Below are 19,420 nucleotides of genomic sequence, written 5' to 3'. Positions count from 1 at the left end.
GGATGTTAGTGGTGACCGTCAACAGCTTGGATGGTGATGTCAATACGGTGTTGTCAGTCCAGCTCGGTTCTTAACGCCATCAGCAAGACTTATGATGATTACCAGAGCTGTGAGCCTTGACTAAAGCAAGTATTTCTAACCCTGTGTCAGCCTCAATGGGTTGCTGAACAAACAGTCAACACGACTTGTAATCTAACAACTCCGGGGCATTACATGCCTCCACGTTTTCTAAACAGGAATTTACACTACAAATTTTCTTTAATAATTTTCATTAATTTGATTTGAGAAATAAAACCTTACCATCTCTAGATCCAACACACGGTCCTGAAAAGACACACAAACACAACAATGTTGCTTTATATGCATAGAACACTTAAAAAAACAATACCAACGTGAGGTTTAAACTAACACTGAGTCCAGGAAACTGCTCAAAATGCCAGATCAGCAGAAAAAAAAGAGAGCGTTCCATCATGGAAAGGAAATGCAGGGGATAAGAGTCTGAAGTGCGCGCACATGCACACACATGCACGCACGCCGTCACACGCGCACACACTCACAGCTCGCCACTCATCCAGCTTCTGACTGATGTTCCCTCTCTAATGATGCATAAGTGATGCTATGCCTCTTATCTGCCACTCAAACAGACACCTGCTCTTCCCCTCAACCGGCTGCCCCCCCTGCCTGTAATGTGTTGATGGTTTGTAACAAAGGTACTTTCTTTCCCTCAGCCCACCCTACAACTGTTTTCTTTTTATTAACTCGTCAGCGCCGCTCACTCGGTACTCTGTCTTACCTCTCTCCATCTCTCTCTCTCCATCCTTCATAATTAAAAGCCTGGCTGGGTCTGAAAGGCCTGATTAATTGCATGCGAGCAATGGCAGGTGCCATCATGCAGCCACAGATGGGACCCCGGAATCACTCACACGCACACACACACACACACACACACACACACACACACACACACACACACACACACACACACACACACACACACACACACACACACACACACACACACACACACACACACACACACACACACACACACACACACACACACACACACACACACACACACACACAGGGAAAAGAACGAATGCTTAGCAGACATTGTAGTGTGTGTGTAGGTGTGAATGGTGTTTGGCTGTTTAATGGCGAGGAAATGGTCGGTGATGCGCTGGGGGCCAGTCCAATCCAGACTAGGCGGGTTGGTGGCCTGCCAAGTGTAGATGCTGTGGTACTGAAGGCCTCTGGCGGCTTTTAAACTCCAAGGCCTTGTGTCTGCAATAATTAGGTACTTGTCCAAGCAAGGCTGCGAGCAGTTCGTCAGGCCCACGGCCGTGTACTAATGTTTGGAGCGCCACATCACACGACTCAGACAACTGAAGCACAGCAGTTGCACACAAAAAAACCCACAGATATGCAAAGAATTATTTGAAGGAGCTGTGGTGTATAAATAAAATGGTACCAGCTGTCTCTTTTTGGCAAAGCAAGACCAGCTGAATATGAAAACTCTGCAGTCTGGGCTGCAGCTCTTCAGACACAAATGAACAAACGGATAAGGATTGATAAAGATATAAAATGCTCACCTGAAGGCTCCTCATTTCTTCCTCCTTCCTGCGACTCCTCTCCAACAGCTCTGAAAGACACGTTACTATTGATGAGTCGAGGTAGAACTGCATTCCTTGAACCAGTGTCAAAGTATTGACAATCAAAGCATGTGTACTCTCCATCTTCAGCAGGTGTTGTTTACTCTTTTAACTGTGCTCTTCCAATAACTCATGCTTAAAAACAGACATCCACGAAAGGAAAGCTCAAACACTTCATTTGACTTTTTCTTTCCTAATAATTTTCTCTGACTATGTCATTTGCTATTATTGGAAAAATCGAGATATGGATCTGAAAGTTTTCAGAAAATGTCCACAATTACACTTATTCATGTATCATTGCAAACTTGTATTCTTCATATGTCGAATTGTATGCTTGCCTGTAGTCAAAAGGTCAAGGAACTGCCCTTTGGAGCTAGTGGTTGTCCCTTTGTTTAGACGTGTTTGAGTGAACTCCAAACAGCAACAAGAGAGTATCTCCTCTTAATAAACACACCAAGGAACATTTGATTTTACATGTTGATATTCACAATATTATTTCATTATATGGCACATAAAAAATATCTCAAACTATCTAAATAATGCAAAAGGAAGCAGGAGTGCCATTTCATGGGGTCTTTAACAGTAGTTTAGTAGTTTATTCACTGATCCCGGAGGATGATTAAACCATCCTACTGACCAAACCCAATAACCGGTCCACTTCTACTCCCAGCCCCGTCAATGAGGTCTGAACAAGCCGAGCCGGTCACTGACCCTCCAGCATTCCAGAGGACCAACCTGCTCATGTCAACATGTTGGGCTGGTTCAGACAGCTTTCATTGAACAGAAACAGGTGTTGGAAAGACACACTCTGCTTAGGTGTTTGCTGTTGATTACAACAACGCATTGTTTTTCATTCTTTGCTGAATGAGGTGTTGAATCAAAGGAATAATTCACTTCATTTAGCATTAGAGTTTAACACTTAATAAGCAAACAATACAATATTTACCCAAGAACATCTTTTCAAATTACAACTTACTGTTATATGAGAAAAAACACCAATCAGTTGTGATGGGGAAATGTAAACTAAGTTATAATAAGTATTTGCCATGCGTCTTGTCGTTACTGCTCGTCATTACATATGTGTACGAGAATCACTGAAATTACTAAGAAGCCATACTTAGTGCACGGTTGATACAATCTTAATTTGCACGCCATGAATCCAAATAATCAGATCTTGTGGCTGTTGTGACGCATGCTCTCAGGTGTAATTACTCAAGGGACCATATCAGTGCATTTGCCTGCATCAGAGACAGACGAGACTACTTCTGTCTGATGATTGGGTCAACAGACCGACTGATCTGTGTGGGGCTAAAAAGACCAAAACAGACCGACTGATCTGTGTGTATTGTCTCTGTGTCCATGTCTACCGCGCCCTGTCTATGGTCTCTCTGTGTCTTTTAACTCTCTCTCTCTCCCTGTTACTGAACACAAATGAGGCCCATTTCCCTGCGTAGTTCAGCTGCAGCGCTAACAACAAGATGTCCAACCTCTGGCAGTTACCGCTCATTAGGAGAAACTCAGTCAAAAATGGGATTCGGGAAGGAAAGAAACAAGTCCATTTCCCCCTGAAGTTCTCCAAGTTCACACACACATTAAGATGCTTTCTCAAACATTTGTAATCATAAACAGGCAGGTCAGTGTGCACGGTCTAAAAACAACAACAGAGGAACAGTCAATGCGCACCATTTTAACAAGCACCAGTTACAACAAAGAACAAAAACCTCCAGTAATATGCCGTCTTTTAATTAGTTAGCGCTTTTAATGTCAGTGTGTTTGAATTCAATTAACAAAGAGAACAGGAAGTCAGTGTGTGACTAGGTTCAATCAAAAAGACGTTTTGCCCAAAAATCAAGGAATAAGTTCATTTTCATGCAGCGCTTGCAGAGTATTCACGCTGTTTTCCCTTCTGTTAACTCACCAGACCAAAGGATTTATTGTCCAGTGCTTCCTGTAATCAGGTATTAGCTGCCCAACAAAGAACACATAGTCTGATTAGTCTCCCATGATGCTGTGCTGTTATATAGCCTGGCTTTGCTTTGATGACAATACTACCAACACACACATCTGTACCCACAAATCATACCTTGCATTTTCTGTTGCTTCTTCAGATAAATCAACATGAAGGTATTTTTTAAATGAATAAATACTGTTTGAGTACCTCTCTTTTCAGTGTCGAGGGAGTGCAGCAGCTTCTCTTGTTGGTCCAGGCGCTGCAGGAGAGCCATCTGCTCCGAGTCCCGGCTCTGCCTGAGGGCCTTCAACTGATCCCTGGTGTGTTGTTGTTGCTTCTTTAAGCGCTGCTCTCTTGTGGTACACTCCCGCACCTCCTCACACAGCCAGCGGATCTTGGTCTGGGTGGTTAAGTAAATACAAAATCAATGGGGTGAAGTAAGATGGGCTTCATTAGCTCGTATGGTAAAAGTTTTAATCAAGACTTAAGGGGATCAGGGCATTAGGGGGTGGAATTCACCAAAACTCTGACAGACAGTCTTAAAACTTAGAGTTTTAAGACTGTCTGTCAGCCAGGCGGCAACCTTCCATTCTCAAAAGTGAAGCTAATGCAGAGGTGCCTTAATCCTGCATTATCTCTACTGACCATCAGGGGGCGACTCCTCTGGTTGTATAGAGGTCTATATAATTGACTCTACTTCTCTCTTGATGTATTCCCTCAGTAAACATTGTAAACATGGGTTTATGGTCTCAATATCTAGTTTCAAGTCTTCTTCAAGACAGCATGATGTTCATTTAGTAAATGATGGTCCATTCAGAGTCAAACAGACCATAAAGTAGGGTATGCTTTAGGGCAGAGGCTAAAAGGTGATTGACAGGTAAAGCGCTCCAAGAGGGCGACAGCCAAAATGTCAGTCTACAAACCAACAGGTGAAGTCATGGTGACTACGTAAGAGTATGGTCAAAGAGAGTATGGTCAAAGAGAGTATGGTCAAAGAGAGTGGTCAAAGAGAGAGTGGTCAAAGAAAGAGTGGTCAAAGAGAGAGTGGTCAAAGAAAGAGTGGTCAAAGAGAGGATGGTCAAAGAGAGAGTGGTCAAAGAAAGAGTGGTCAAAGAGAGAGTGGTCAAAGAGAGGATGGTCAAAGAGAGGATGGTCAAAGAGAGTATGGTCAAAGAGAGTGGTCAAAGAGAGAGTGGTCAAAGAAAGAGTGGTCAAAGAGAGGATGGTCAAAGAGAGGATGGTCAAAGAGAGAGTGGTCAAAGAGAGAGTGGTCAAAGAGAGGATGGTCAAAGAGAGAGTGGTCAAAGAGAGGATGGTCAAAGAGAGGATGGTCAAAGAGAGTATGGTCAAAGAGAGTGTGGTCAAAGAGAGTATGGTCAAAGAGAGGATGGTCAAAGAGAGGATGGTCAAAGAGAGTATGGTCAAAGAGAGTGTGGTCAGAGAGAGTATGGTCAAAGAAAGAGTGGTCAAAGAGAGAGTGGTCAAAGAGAGTGTGGTCAAAGAAAGAGTGGTCAAAGAGAGGATGGTCAAAGAGAGGATGGTCAAAGAGAGACTGGTCAAAGAGAGAGTGGTCAAAGAGAGGATGGTCAAAGAGAGAGTGGTCAAAGAGAGAGTGGTCAAAGAGAGGATGGTCAAAGAGAGACTGGTCAAAGAGAGACTGGTCAAAGAGAGAGTGGTCAAAGAGAGACTGGTCAAAGAGAGAGTGGTCAAAGAGAGGATGGTCAAAGAAAGAGTGGTCAAAGAGAGAGTGGTCAAAGAGAGGATGGTCAAAGAGAGAGTGGTCAAAGAGAGAGTGGTCAAAGAGAGAGTGGTCAAAGAGAGGATGGTCAAAGAGAGGATGGTCAAAGAGAGTATGGTCAAAGAGAGTGTGGTCAAAGAGAGTATGGTCAAAGAGAGGATGGTCAAAGAGAGGATGGTCAAAGAGAGTATGGTCAAAGAGAGTGTGGTCAAAGAGAGAGTGGTCAAAGAAAGAGTGGTCAAAGAAAGAGTGGTCAAAGAGAGGATGGTCAAAGAGAGTATGGTCAAAGAGAGTGGTCAAAGAGAGAGTGGTCAAAGAAAGAGTGGTCAAAGAGAGAGTGGTCAAAGAAAGAGTGGTCAAAGAGAGGATGGTCAAAGAGAGAGTGGTCAAAGAAAGAGTGGTCAAAGAGAGGATGGTCAAAGAGAGGATGGTCAAAGAGAGACTGGTCAAAGAGAGAGTGGTCAAAGAGTGTATGGTCAAAGAGTGTATGGTCAGAGAGAGTATGGTCAAAGAAAGAGTGGTCAAAGAGAGAGTGGTCAAAGAGAGTGTGGTCAAAGAAAGAGTGGTCAAAGAGAGGATGGTCAAAGAGAGGATGGTCAAAGAGAGACTGGTCAAAGAGAGAGTGGTCAAAGAGAGGATGGTCAAAGAGAGACTGGTCAAAGAGAGAGTGGTCAAAGAGAGGATGGTCAAAGAGAGCCTGGTCAAAGAGAGAGTGGTCAAAGAGAGGATGGTCAAAGAGAGACTGGTCAAAGAGAGAGTGGTCAAAGAGAGGATGGTCAAAGAGTGTATGGTCAGAGAGAGTATGGTCAAAGAAAGAGTGGTCAAAGAGAGTGGTCAAAAAGAGAGTGGTCAAAGAAAGAGTGGTCAAAGAGAGAGTGGTCAAAGAGAGGATGGTCAAAGAGAGTGGTCAAAGGGAGTATAGTCAAAGGGAGGATGGTCAAAGGGAGTATGGTCAAAGGGAGGATGGTCAAAGAGAGTGTGGTCAAAGAGAGAGTGGTCAAAGAGAGTGTGGTCAAAGAGAGTGTGGTCAAAGAGAGTATGGTCAAAGAGAGGATGGTCAAAGAGAGAGTGGTCAAAGAAAGAGTGGTCAAAGAGAGGATGGTCAAAGAGAGGATGGTCAAAGAGAGAGTGGTTAAAGAGTGTATGGTCAAAGAGTGTATGGTCAGAGAGAGTATGGTCAAAGAAAGAGTGGTCAAAGAGAGAGTGGTCAAAGAGAGGATGGTCAAAGAGTGTATGGTCAGAGAGAGTATGGTCAAAGAAAGAGTGGTCAAAGAGAGAGTGGTCAAAGAGAGTGTGGTCAAAGAAAGAGTGGTCAAAGAGAGGATGGTCAAAGAGAGGATGGTCAAAGAGAGACTGGTCAAAGAGAGAGTGGTCAAAGAGAGGATGGTCAAAGAGAGACTGGTCAAAGAGAGAGTGGTCAAAGAGAGGATGGTCAAAGAGAGAGTGGTCAAAGAGAGGATGGTCAAAGAGAGCCTGGTCAAAGAGAGAGTGGTCAAAGAGAGGATGGTCAAAGAGAGACTGGTCAAAGAGAGAGTGGTCAAAGAGAGGATGGTCAAAGAGTGTATGGTCAGAGAGAGTATGGTCAAAGAAAGAGTGGTCAAAGAGAGTGGTCAAAAAGAGAGTGGTCAAAGAAAGAGTGGTCAAAGAGAGAGTGGTCAAAGAGAGGATGGTCAAAGAGAGTGGTCAAAGGGAGTATAGTCAAAGGGAGGATGGTCAAAGGGAGTATGGTCAAAGGGAGGATGGTCAAAGAGAGTGTGGTCAAAGAGAGAGTGGTCAAAGAGAGTGTGGTCAAAGAGAGTGTGGTCAAAGAGAGTATGGTCAAAGAGAGGATGGTCAAAGAGAGAGTGGTCAAAGAAAGAGTGGTCAAAGAGAGGATGGTCAAAGAGAGGATGGTCAAAGAGAGAGTGGTTAAAGAGTGTATGGTCAAAGAGTGTATGGTCAGAGAGAGTATGGTCAAAGAAAGAGTGGTCAAAGAGAGAGTGGTCAAAGAGAGGATGGTCAAAGAGAGGATGGTCAAAGAGAGACTGGTCAAAGAGAGAGTGGTCAAAGAGAGGATGGTCAAAGAGAGACTGGTCAAAGAGAGAGTGGTCAAAGAGAGGATGGTCAAAGAGAGGATGGTCAAAGAGAGAGTGGTCAAAGAGAGAGTGGTCAAAGAGAGAGTGGTCAAAGAGAGGGTGGTCAAAGAGAGGATGGTCAAAGAGAGTATGGTCAAAGAGAGTGTGGTCAAAGAGAGGATGGTCAAAGAGAGAGTGGTCAAAGAGAGAGTGGTCAAAGAAAGAGTGGTCAAAGAGAGAGTGGTCAAAGAGAGAGTGGTCAAAGAGAGAGTGGTCAAAGTGAGGGTGGTCAAAGAGAGGGTGGTCAAAGAGAGGGTGGTCAAAGAGAGTATGGTCAAAGAGAGAGTGGTCAAAGAGAGTATGGTAAAAAGAGAGTATGGTAAAAAGAGAGTATGGTCAAAGAGAGAGTGGTCAAAGAGAGTATGGTCAAAGAGAGAGTGGTCAAAGATAGGGTGGTCAAAGAGAGCGGTCAAAGAGAGAGTGGTCAAAGAGAGTGGTCAAAGAGAGAGGTCAAAGAGAGAGTGGTCAAAGAGAGGATGGTCAAAGAGAGCGGTCAAAGAGAGAGTGGTCAAAGAGAGTGGTCAAAGAGAGAGGTCAAAGAGAGTGGTCAAAGGGAGTATAGTCAAAGGGAGGATGGTCAAAGAGAGGATGGTCAAAGAGAGACTGGTCAAAGAGAGAGTGGTCAAAGAGAGAGTGGTCAAAGAGAGTATGGTAAAAAGAGAGTATGGTAAAAAGAGAGTATGGTCAAAGAGAGTGTGGTCAAAGAGAGAGTGGTCAAAGAGAGTATGGTCAAAGAGAGTGTGGTCAAAGAAAGAGTGGTCAAAGAGAGGATGGTCAAAGAGAGGATGGTCAAAGAGAGACTGGTCAAAGAGAGAGTGGTCAAAGAGAGGATGGTCAAAGAGAGACTGGTCAAAGAGAGAGTGGTCAAAGAGAGGATGGTCAAAGAGAGAGTGGTCAAAGAGAGGATGGTCAAAGAGAGCCTGGTCAAAGAGAGAGTGGTCAAAGAGAGGATGGTCAAAGAGAGACTGGTCAAAGAGAGAGTGGTCAAAGAGAGGATGGTCAAAGAGTGTATGGTCAGAGAGAGTATGGTCAAAGAAAGAGTGGTCAAAGAGAGTGGTCAAAAAGAGAGTGGTCAAAGAAAGAGTGGTCAAAGAGAGAGTGGTCAAAGAGAGGATGGTCAAAGAGAGTGGTCAAAGGGAGTATAGTCAAAGGGAGGATGGTCAAAGGGAGTATGGTCAAAGGGAGGATGGTCAAAGAGAGTGTGGTCAAAGAGAGAGTGGTCAAAGAGAGTGTGGTCAAAGAGAGTGTGGTCAAAGAGAGTATGGTCAAAGAGAGGATGGTCAAAGAGAGAGTGGTCAAAGAAAGAGTGGTCAAAGAGAGGATGATCAAAGAGAGGATGGTCAAAGAGAGTGTGGTCAAAGAGAGGATGGTCAAAGAGAGAGTGGTCAAAGAGAGAGTGGTCAAAGAAAGAGTGGTCAAAGAGAGAGTGGTCAAAGAGAGAGTGGTCAAAGAGAGAGTGGTCAAAGTGAGGGTGGTCAAAGAGAGGGTGGTCAAAGAGAGGGTGGTCAAAGAGAGTATGGTCAAAGAGAGAGTGGTCAAAGAGAGTATGGTAAAAAGAGAGTATGGTAAAAAGAGAGTATGGTCAAAGAGAGAGTGGTCAAAGAGAGTATGGTCAAAGAGAGAGTGGTCAAAGATAGGGTGGTCAAAGAGAGCGGTCAAAGAGAGAGTGGTCAAAGAGAGTGGTCAAAGAGAGAGGTCAAAGAGAGAGTGGTCAAAGAGAGGATGGTCAAAGAGAGCGGTCAAAGAGAGAGTGGTCAAAGAGAGTGGTCAAAGAGAGAGGTCAAAGAGAGTGGTCAAAGGGAGTATAGTCAAAGGGAGGATGGTCAAAGAGAGGATGGTCAAAGAGAGACTGGTCAAAGAGAGAGTGGTCAAAGAGAGAGTGGTCAAAGAGAGTATGGTAAAAAGAGAGTATGGTAAAAAGAGAGTATGGTCAAAGAGAGTGTGGTCAAAGAGAGAGTGGTCAAAGAGAGTATGGTCAAAGAGAGTGTGGTCAAAGAAAGAGTGGTCAAAGAGAGGATGGTCAAAGAGAGGATGGTCAAAGAGAGACTGGTCAAAGAGAGAGTGGTCAAAGAGAGGATGGTCAAAGAGAGACTGGTCAAAGAGAGAGTGGTCAAAGAGAGGATGGTCAAAGAGAGAGTGGTCAAAGAGAGGATGGTCAAAGAGAGCCTGGTCAAAGAGAGAGTGGTCAAAGAGAGGATGGTCAAAGAGAGACTGGTCAAAGAGAGAGTGGTCAAAGAGAGGATGGTCAAAGAGTGTATGGTCAGAGAGAGTATGGTCAAAGAAAGAGTGGTCAAAGAGAGTGGTCAAAAAGAGAGTGGTCAAAGAAAGAGTGGTCAAAGAGAGAGTGGTCAAAGAGAGGATGGTCAAAGAGAGTGGTCAAAGGGAGTATAGTCAAAGGGAGGATGGTCAAAGGGAGTATGGTCAAAGGGAGGATGGTCAAAGAGAGTGTGGTCAAAGAGAGAGTGGTCAAAGAGAGTGTGGTCAAAGAGAGTGTGGTCAAAGAGAGTATGGTCAAAGAGAGGATGGTCAAAGAGAGAGTGGTCAAAGAAAGAGTGGTCAAAGAGAGGATGGTCAAAGAGAGGATGGTCAAAGAGAGAGTGGTTAAAGAGTGTATGGTCAAAGAGTGTATGGTCAGAGAGAGTATGGTCAAAGAAAGAGTGGTCAAAGAGAGAGTGGTCAAAGAGAGGATGGTCAAAGAGAGGATGGTCAAAGAGAGACTGGTCAAAGAGAGAGTGGTCAAAGAGAGGATGGTCAAAGAGAGACTGGTCAAAGAGAGAGTGGTCAAAGAGAGGATGGTCAAAGAGAGGATGGTCAAAGAGAGAGTGGTCAAAGAGAGAGTGGTCAAAGAGAGAGTGGTCAAAGAGAGGGTGGTCAAAGAGAGGATGGTCAAAGAGAGTATGGTCAAAGAGAGTGTGGTCAAAGAGAGGATGGTCAAAGAGAGAGTGGTCAAAGAGAGAGTGGTCAAAGAAAGAGTGGTCAAAGAGAGAGTGGTCAAAGAGAGAGTGGTCAAAGAGAGAGTGGTCAAAGTGAGGGTGGTCAAAGAGAGGGTGGTCAAAGAGAGGGTGGTCAAAGAGAGTATGGTCAAAGAGAGAGTGGTCAAAGAGAGTATGGTAAAAAGAGAGTATGGTAAAAAGAGAGTATGGTCAAAGAGAGAGTGGTCAAAGAGAGTATGGTCAAAGAGAGAGTGGTCAAAGATAGGGTGGTCAAAGAGAGCGGTCAAAGAGAGAGTGGTCAAAGAGAGTGGTCAAAGAGAGAGGTCAAAGAGAGAGTGGTCAAAGAGAGGATGGTCAAAGAGAGCGGTCAAAGAGAGAGTGGTCAAAGAGAGTGGTCAAAGAGAGAGGTCAAAGAGAGTGGTCAAAGGGAGTATAGTCAAAGGGAGGATGGTCAAAGAGAGGATGGTCAAAGAGAGACTGGTCAAAGAGAGAGTGGTCAAAGAGAGAGTGGTCAAAGAGAGTATGGTAAAAAGAGAGTATGGTAAAAAGAGAGTATGGTCAAAGAGAGTGTGGTCAAAGAGAGAGTGGTCAAAGAGAGTATGGTCAAAGAGAGAGTGGTCAAAGATAGGGTGGTCAAAGAGAGGATGGTCAAAGAGAGCGGTCAAAGAGAGAGTGGTCAAAGAGAGTGGTCAAAGAGAGAGGTCAAAGAGAGTGGTCAAAGGGAGTATAGTCAAAGGGAGGATGGTCAAAGGGAGTATGGTCAAAGGGAGGATGGTCAAAGAGAGTGTGGTCAAAGAGAGTGTGGTCAAAGAGAGTATGGTCAAAGGGAGTATGGTCAAAGGGAGTATGGTCAAAGGGAGGATGGTCAAAGGGAGGATGGTCAAAGGGAGTATGGTCAAAGGGAGTATGGTCAAAGGGAGTATGGTCAAAGGGAGTATGGTCAAAGAGAGGATGGTCAAAGGGAGGATGGTCAAAGGGAGTATGGTCAAAGAGAGGATGGTCAAAGGGAGTATGGTCAAAGAGAGGATGGTCAAAGGGAGGATGGTCAAACAGACCAGTCAAAGTAGTGAGGCGAGCACAGTCAGCAACATGGAAAGAATTAAAGTGTTGTTACGGCCATGCAAAGGATTGGTTAGCTGTGTATTCCAGCTTTGCTCTACAAGCCTGTAAATCACACCTACATTTTACTAACATAAAATCTGCTAACTAGGGAGCTAATTATTTCTCTTGTTCTCTGGCGTTTTATTCTTGTAAATGCACAGAGCTCTGAAAGCCTTTCTGACAGGAGACATACATAATGGTGATAAACACTGTGAGCTGTGCAAACACATCTTAACAAAGTCTCCTGCATCACCACCACAGCAATATTTACATCTGTCATTTGTACAGTGCATCCTGAAATGGGACCAAATGGGAACTGATCTGTCTTGGAAAGAAACCAAGGGACAACTATTATTGCAAAAGACAGGACGACAACGGCAAGGAGGCAACATTAGTCCTCACTAAAGCAGAACATGACGTTAACCCTGATGCTGGCATAGAGGAATGAAAGCCTGTGAAAGAGTGCACTGTGACTGAACTTCTTAGGGTGGAACAATTTACTATTGTCCTTGATAATTATTATGGAGAGACATTCTGTCAACAATCCCTGAACTTCAGTTTTATTATGTGGTTGCTAAGATTATTTAAGTCTGTCAAGACCAAATCAAACTGAATACATGTCCATGTTGTCGTCTTACATTAATCTTCTATATAGTGTAGGCCTCGGAATGAACTTGATTGTCATGGTAATAGTGTGACATGCTTAATCTTGTGTTTTCATATATATATATATATATATATATATATATATATAATTGATTATTTAGACAAATCCCCCGTAAGGAAAGCAGCACATGTAATAACCATACCTTTGTCTCAGCTAGCCAGCGGTGGAGGTCTTTCACTAATCCTGGTTTCTGGGAGATCGCCTGTTAAAACAGCACAGAGATTAATGCATGTGTGAGCTTGTGTAAGCATGCATTACAAAACATTCTGTTCTTGATAGAGAACTACGTCGGAGAGGAGTGCAAATCAAAGAGATTTTGTAGTTTTTATTTTATGCAGGTTCAGTAGGTTACCAAATAAATGAGGAAGCATCAGAGAAGTTAGAAAATGTAGAAAGAAAATGCAGAAAGTGTGATGTGGATGGACCAACAACCAGATAAATATCAGAACTGTTGTTAAACCCTTCAGTGTTGTGAAGAACGGCTTCTCCCAACTTAAATTGGCTTGTGTATTGAACAGCCTCCGATACGACACTACACTTGTGCATGCACACACAGAGGTTGTATGTGTCATGAAAATGAGCTCAGGGACTATGTTCCATCCTTCCCAGACAAGCTTGTCAGCATCAGCAATACAAACGGACGGTCTGCCAACTCCTAATGACTGCTGACACACACACACACACACACACACACACACACACACACACAGTTCAGATGAAACACAAACACGTTCACACAACTAGATGGCCCTCAGCATGCCTCTGCCAACACTGAGCAACTGTTGCGATGAGGAACTTTCAATCTCATCCTTCATTACCTGCTTGTTTTACATGGGGACATGAACACAGTACCTGAAATGGAATGTTAGATTCTAATTCTCCTTTTAAGCATTCTGGTTTAACATTGTGACCCTGTTTACACAGGCAGGTCTGTGTTTGGTAAGGGGCCATTAGGGCTGCACTAAAACCACTGCACACGGTTATAGAAAAACTGGAGTAGCAGCTTTCCTATGCTTACTAATGGCTCACACACAACTAAGAGGAAAACAGCCATGTGTCATAACAACGGATGGGGCTGAGTGGGTGGAGGGGAGGTGTTGCTTCAGGTACCAATGAAGCTGAAGGAATTTACAAGGCCTGTCGGAGGACAAAACTTTACTATTATGTGACGAATATAGACATTTCGGGTTAACTCTTTGCCTTGTAAAAAGGCTGCTTCAATGTCCATAGAGTTAAGCTGCCATTTCTTTTGACATATCACTGCCATAATCATTTTTAGAGACTCTGAGGCACATGTAGGCGAGTCTTTTGGGAGCTCCTGGGTGTTCATTTCTTCAACGCCTCTTGCAAACTAATCTAGCTTTCGGTGCAACACCATCAGGCGTCTCCTTGAGTGTGCACACCCACCTCGTAGAGACGCATTTCTGGCCTTCATCTTTCACCTCTTCAAACACATCATTCTTTTTCCAGTTGCTGAGTTCATTGTGTTTAGCAGACATAAAGGCATCATCATTCACAATAAGTATGTCTTCTTCAGGATGACTAGCACCTAATTCAACATGCTCAGTTGGGACCACTTGAAGATTGTGTACTCGTCCTAAATCAACAGAACTGGTAGTGCCAATAATTTCCTCAGGCTCAATGTACTCCAAATGATACTAGTATTTGTATGTTCCAGTGGCTTTTCCTGCCCTGCTGAGGATTTTTCCAGTGTGTGCTTGGCCACTCCCACTATCTGTGTATGTGACTACCTGTCCAGTTTTCAGACTTAGGTCTTCACAGGTTGTGGTTGAGTTGTTCTGTGATGCGTCAGATTGAACTTGACTACCTCCTTCTGGCTGTCTTGGTGTGTGAGAGGGCTCGCTGTTATCCTCACCATTTGTAGGTGTCTCCTCCTCACTTTCGTTTTCAGTGTCATAATTATTCTCGTAAAAGCCTGTTAATGTGGTATTAAAGCCAGGTTTTGGTAATGTGGTAGGATTTTCAGTCGCTTCCAGCTGAATGTCCTTTTCTCCCAGCTCTGCTTGTGGGTCATCTACTTTTCTAAGCCTGGAGTGATGCACGCAAACCTAAGTGCCCCATACCTCACAAATATCACCGAAGACCACACCTGGACCTTTCCATTCTGTACAATCCACCCGTTTGAAGTAGACTTTGTCTGTTTCGTATCGGTCATCAATGGGCCGTAGTTGTTTATGAAGGGCTCTCTGGATCCTTTCAGAGCACTCAGCTTCTGTAAACACTCTTCTTGCAGTATGTGATGTTGTGATGTGCTGGGCTGACCAAGTACTCATATTAGTACCTTCCAGAGCTGGCGGCTTATTAGTGAGAACTGAAAAAACACTAACTTTTGAGTTTAGTCAAAAGTTAGTGGGGTAAAAAGAGAGAAAAACACCATTTGGGGGAGACGAGTAGACCTGTACCACCACCACCCCGACCTGTGGGTATGGATGTGTAGCTGAAGGAGAAGACAGAGGAGAGAGCAGCAGGGGTAGATGTGTTGTCTGGTGTGATCCAAGTCTCAGTAAGAGCCAGGATACATGGACTCATCCAAAGGTACGAGCCTATGAGACCAAAGTAAAGCGCTCCTATGGACCATGGAAAGTAAATAATGGCTTCTTTGCTCATGAGCAACCTTTCCAAAAGCTTTCGCGTGAATCCATTTACAGAGATACGTCCTAATAACATGCAGAGAGACCATAACTCCGAATTAAGACATCAGAACCCCAAATTCACATGGAAAAACTCTCACACAGCCACAAACAAAGTCAACAAAAAAGACAACAGATGTTTGTCTTCATGTACACCCTGGTGGCCAGGTGTTTATGCAAGATCAACAGACATGGAGGCACACAGCGAGAGGGGTTTTGGACCCGTTCTGTCCCGCGCCTCGGCAAACAACATTGTTACTGCGGAGCTGTCGAGATACTTTTTCAAGATGCCATTCAAAACCAGATCCAAGCAAAACGAATTTCCCAAGATGTCCCACGGCAGCTCAAAGGGCGGCTAAGCAACGCTGCTGCGCAGAGGTCCCCATCTCAGGGAGTGTACGACGGCATGGCGGAGTGCATCTGTGTGGGAGGATAAAACATGCCTCCTGTGCCTCTCGCTCACTTTACTCTTTCTCGAACCATCAAAGGCAGCTCCGTGCACTGGCAGACAAAAAGGAGGGGAAACTGTTGGAAGACTGAACAAGTAGGCTGGGAGTTGAGAGTGCTGTCTGTGGGGTTGAAGTGAAAGAAATGCCACTATTTTCTCAGCAGCACCGCCGTGGAATCCAAGTTTCTGCCACGGTATTTAAATGTGTGACTGCGTGGCTTGGATGTCTCTTTCAGAATACGAGTACATCTGTGACTGGGTGTCTGTGGTTACAATCTGTTTGTTCCACCTCCGGCTGAGGAAATGGTAAAGATGGCAGAGTTAGAGAGAAGCAAAAGGTGGAGATGTTAACGACTACCAGCAAGTGGAAGGTACAAAGCTCAATGTCTTTGTTGAGATTATTCAATTCAATTCAGTTTATTTTGTATAGCCCAATATCACAAACTCCCCTCAGAGGGCTTTACAATCTTTACGCATACGACATCCCTGACCTTTGACTTCACATCGGATCAGGAAAAACTCCCCAAAAAAACCTTTCAGCAGGAAAAAAGAAGAAACCTTCAGGAGAGCAACAGATGAGGATCCCTCTCCCCGTTATTATGACTGTGGCTTTTTGCTTCATTAAACAGCTTCAAGGGAAAGGAGGCAGGAACCAACAGAATTTAGACTGAAAGGGAAAAAGGTTGTACTGAATGTCCTTAAACCTTTTACTGAGGTTTTAGAGTTGAATGTCTATTGTAAAAAAAGAAAAATTGTGTGAATGTAATTTAGGGTGCTGTTAGATTGCTGCCTCCCTTTGTGTGCAGCAAACTGTTTTTTGACCACATGGAAAATATTGGTTTTGAAAGGCTAAATGACAACAAATATGGATTGCAGAATAATATTACAAAAAAGAAAGAAAAAACATTAATTTTGGATTTGATTACATCAATCTTTATAAAATAACTTTTGACTGTTAAACTTATCAGCGCTCTGGAGTTATTGAAACATTTTTGAATCACATCAGTTGGAAACAATCCTATGAAGCCGCCGCTGGACTCCAATTCCAAAAACAATATAATAGTAATAATTAAATGACCTTCATCTGCAACCGGGTTGAGAATGAATGAAACATTAGAATGTTGATTTTGAATTAGAATGTCAACCTCCTGAATGAAGCGTCAAACTATTCAGCACAGCCCCTCAAATCTCCCAGGGTGCATTCAAACACCGAACTGCACAGTTACATGGTGTGTCCTCACAGAAAGGGACGGGGCAGTAACCCCAGATGAGATTCTCCATAAGTTTAGCATTTAAGGGAAAACAACCCTGTCATGCATGACACGACAGTGGAGGTTCTGAAGACCGGAAAAGTGGTTCGAGCACTTTGTGGCTATGGAAACCAATTTAAATTTGTCTTCGGCAACAGTTTTATCAACTGCCAACATCCAGTAAAAATCACAGGAGACAGCGCTCTCCTCCTTTTAGGGTTCCTTAACTTCCATTGAAGCGCTACTCTGTCTTACAACATCTTGCATTAGTGCTTCTAAAAAGTATCATGAGGTAACACCACCTTTACTGTTAATGATTCCCTTCATTAGGCCAATCACTAGCAACTTTGACTTCTTTTCAACATGACACATTACAGATGAGGGGAGGCATTGGCTCATGTGTCTGGCTGCGGCACTGCTGGACCAGATTGGGGAATCTGTATCAGATAAGTGCTGACCTGGTTCATTAGCTTGGAGCAGCAGAGGAAGACTAGCATCCAGCATGCGAGGGGGGGAGCAGGTGTGTATGTGTTTCCTCGTGTGTAAGGGTGGGAGGGTTTCCTGTAGGCAACATGTGTAAAGCATTAGGACTGTGGAAGCTGTACTTTACACAATAGGCTTTATTGTGGCATGTATATCAAACATCATCTGTTTGATGAAATGATGGGAGGAAATGAAAATAATGAGATGTTAACGGAATGCATGTATTTGGTCCCATTTAAAACATGCTTAACGTGCACGTCTTCAATAACATGTATGACATTAAGACAAGATTTAATAAAAGGTATATATATATATTCAAGTTAGCTGGTTTACCATTTGCAAATAATATAAGGTGATGCAGAAAGGGCAGTAAAAATGACCAGGAATGTTCATTGAGGCACAAATACACTCTAAACAAATAAGTAATGCAGTAACTATTGTAACATATGGCTTTTTGTCCCATAAAAAGAATACTTCAGTGCATGAATCATCGGTTATATATATATATATATATATATATATATATATATATCTCAATTACTCACCCCTTATTATCGGGGAGTTTTTCCTGATCCGATGTCCAGGGATGTCGTATGTGTACAGATTGTAAAGCCCTCTGAGGATGGTTTGTAATGTGTGATTCTGTGCCATAAAAAATAAACTGAATTGAATTGCCTTGACATTTTTGAAGAAAACTTGTTCTAAAAAAAAACAACCAAAAACTGGGAAAATTCTTGATGAATTGAAGTAAATGGGGGCCACATTTAAAAACAGTTAAACTATATCAAAACCTCTATGTAGTATAATAAAGTCTCTTTTATCCAGTCATATGTTCACGACCTCCCACTCCTATTTAAAACACTTCTCTATGAACAGAACTCTCTCATTCAATTCAATTCAGTTTATTTTGTATAGCCCAATATCACAAATCACAAACTCCCCTCAGAAGGCTTTACAATCTGTACACATACGACATCCCTGACCTTTGACCTCACATCGGATCAGGAAAAACTCCCCAAAAATAACCTTCCACAGGGAAAAAACCTTCTGGAGAGCAACAGAGGAGGATCCCTCTCCCCGGATGGACAGAAACAATAGATGTCATGTGACCAGATGAACACAAGCATGAGCCTGTTTATGTGGAAGTGTTTTAAATAGTCCGGTTTGAGCACTCACCACGTGTGTGAGAAAAATGTTCTCTCCAAGAATTAGAGTTCACACAGGGGAGGTAATTGATGAACAAATGCTCATTCTGGGGAGTATTCTTTGAAGAAGCCGATCCTCCACGCATTGTGAGTAAAAGGACACATCTGTAAAATTATTTAGTGCTTACCTGCATTCCTTATACCAGGTGCCACAGCAATTTCGTTACGACGTTTAAGTGCCATACACATAAAACACTGTAATTCTGCCACACAGAAACATGGAAAACACAATCTCATCAAGATCAAGTCATCTTCACCTCATAAGGAGAACAAACATCTTCCCCCCCCCCCCTGACAACATGAAAGGATTTCGTCGTCAATAAAGCCACCATACAGCCTTCTTTGCAGTATTCAGTACAGTGTAGGCCTTGATGATGAAGGTGCATGTGTGTGATCTACAGATGCAAAGATTAGTCCATCGACAGAAAATCAATTTGAAACTATTCTGATAATCCATTAATTGTTTGGCTCAGTTTTCAAGCAGGAAGTTCTCAAACGTCAGAATTTGCAGCTTTTCCTTGTCATTACCTTGGAAATTGTTGGAAAGACATCATCTCCAAATCAATTGCTAAAGATAATTGTCCCTTGCAGCCCGAGTGTGCTCAGATGCCAGTTGCGCAGACAAAAGGTATCTCAGTTCTTATGCTGCGTTCACACACAGCAACATTCCTCAAGTCATGTTCAATGGAAGCCAAGGACATGAAGCTATAAACTGATGCCCACCGGTTGGCTCCTTCTTTGTACTGCTCCAAATCACGTGCAGACACGTGAACCAATCAATTTGTATTTCACCCTGTCCGGTGTCCAGTGCTATTTAAAAGACAGAATGCGTCACAAGACTCAGCGACAACATATTTTTGTAGTCAGAACTAGCTGGGTGAGATGATCTAAAAACGATGTACTTGTATGCAGCTTGTAGTGTTCTGGTTCTCTGGCCCACAAGGTTACTGAATGAGTTCCACTGCTCGTAACAACCTTCCCATATACAGGGTTAATACACATTTTGACCAATGGATTTCCATGACCGTACAAACCCTGCATATACTGTATGCAGCCATTCTCAGCTCACCCTTTCAGACAAGGCGAGTGCCCAGCATGAACTGACAAAAAGCTGAAGCAAACAAGCAACCGGTCCAGAAGGTTCTCAGGAGTTGGTGGACCGTCCGAGCTGAACAGGGAGTCAATATTGGACATCTCCACTGTTCTCAGGTGGATCCGTGTCTGCCG

General features: G+C 43.5%; 1 protein-coding gene across 3 annotated transcripts in view; it reads right to left on the bottom strand.

Moving 5' to 3' along the window:
- The window catches only part of LOC117727213 (centrosomal protein of 128 kDa-like), a 48,847-nt gene that overhangs the window by 8,488 nt on the left and 20,939 nt on the right, over positions 1 to 19,420 (bottom strand). For 2 of the 3 annotated variants that reach the window (XM_034527362.1, XM_034527363.1), the window contains exons 18-21: positions 12,299 to 12,358; positions 3,811 to 4,003; positions 1,593 to 1,642; positions 301 to 324 (exon numbers count right to left, since the gene is read on the bottom strand). In XM_034527362.1, the coding sequence (XP_034383253.1) occupies positions 301 to 324; positions 1,593 to 1,642; positions 3,811 to 4,003; positions 12,299 to 12,358 (327 nt within the window). Of the gene's footprint in view, positions 1 to 300; positions 325 to 1,592; positions 1,643 to 3,810; positions 4,004 to 12,298; positions 12,359 to 18,498; positions 19,415 to 19,420 lie in introns of those variants that run through there. The other variant, XM_034527364.1, reaches the window with a different exon arrangement.

Source organism: Cyclopterus lumpus, chromosome 24 (assembly GCF_009769545.1).
Source record: "Cyclopterus lumpus isolate fCycLum1 chromosome 24, fCycLum1.pri, whole genome shotgun sequence".
Lineage (NCBI taxonomy): Eukaryota > Metazoa > Chordata > Actinopteri > Perciformes > Cyclopteridae > Cyclopterus > Cyclopterus lumpus.
This window is presented reverse-complemented; position numbering and strand designations above follow the sequence as displayed.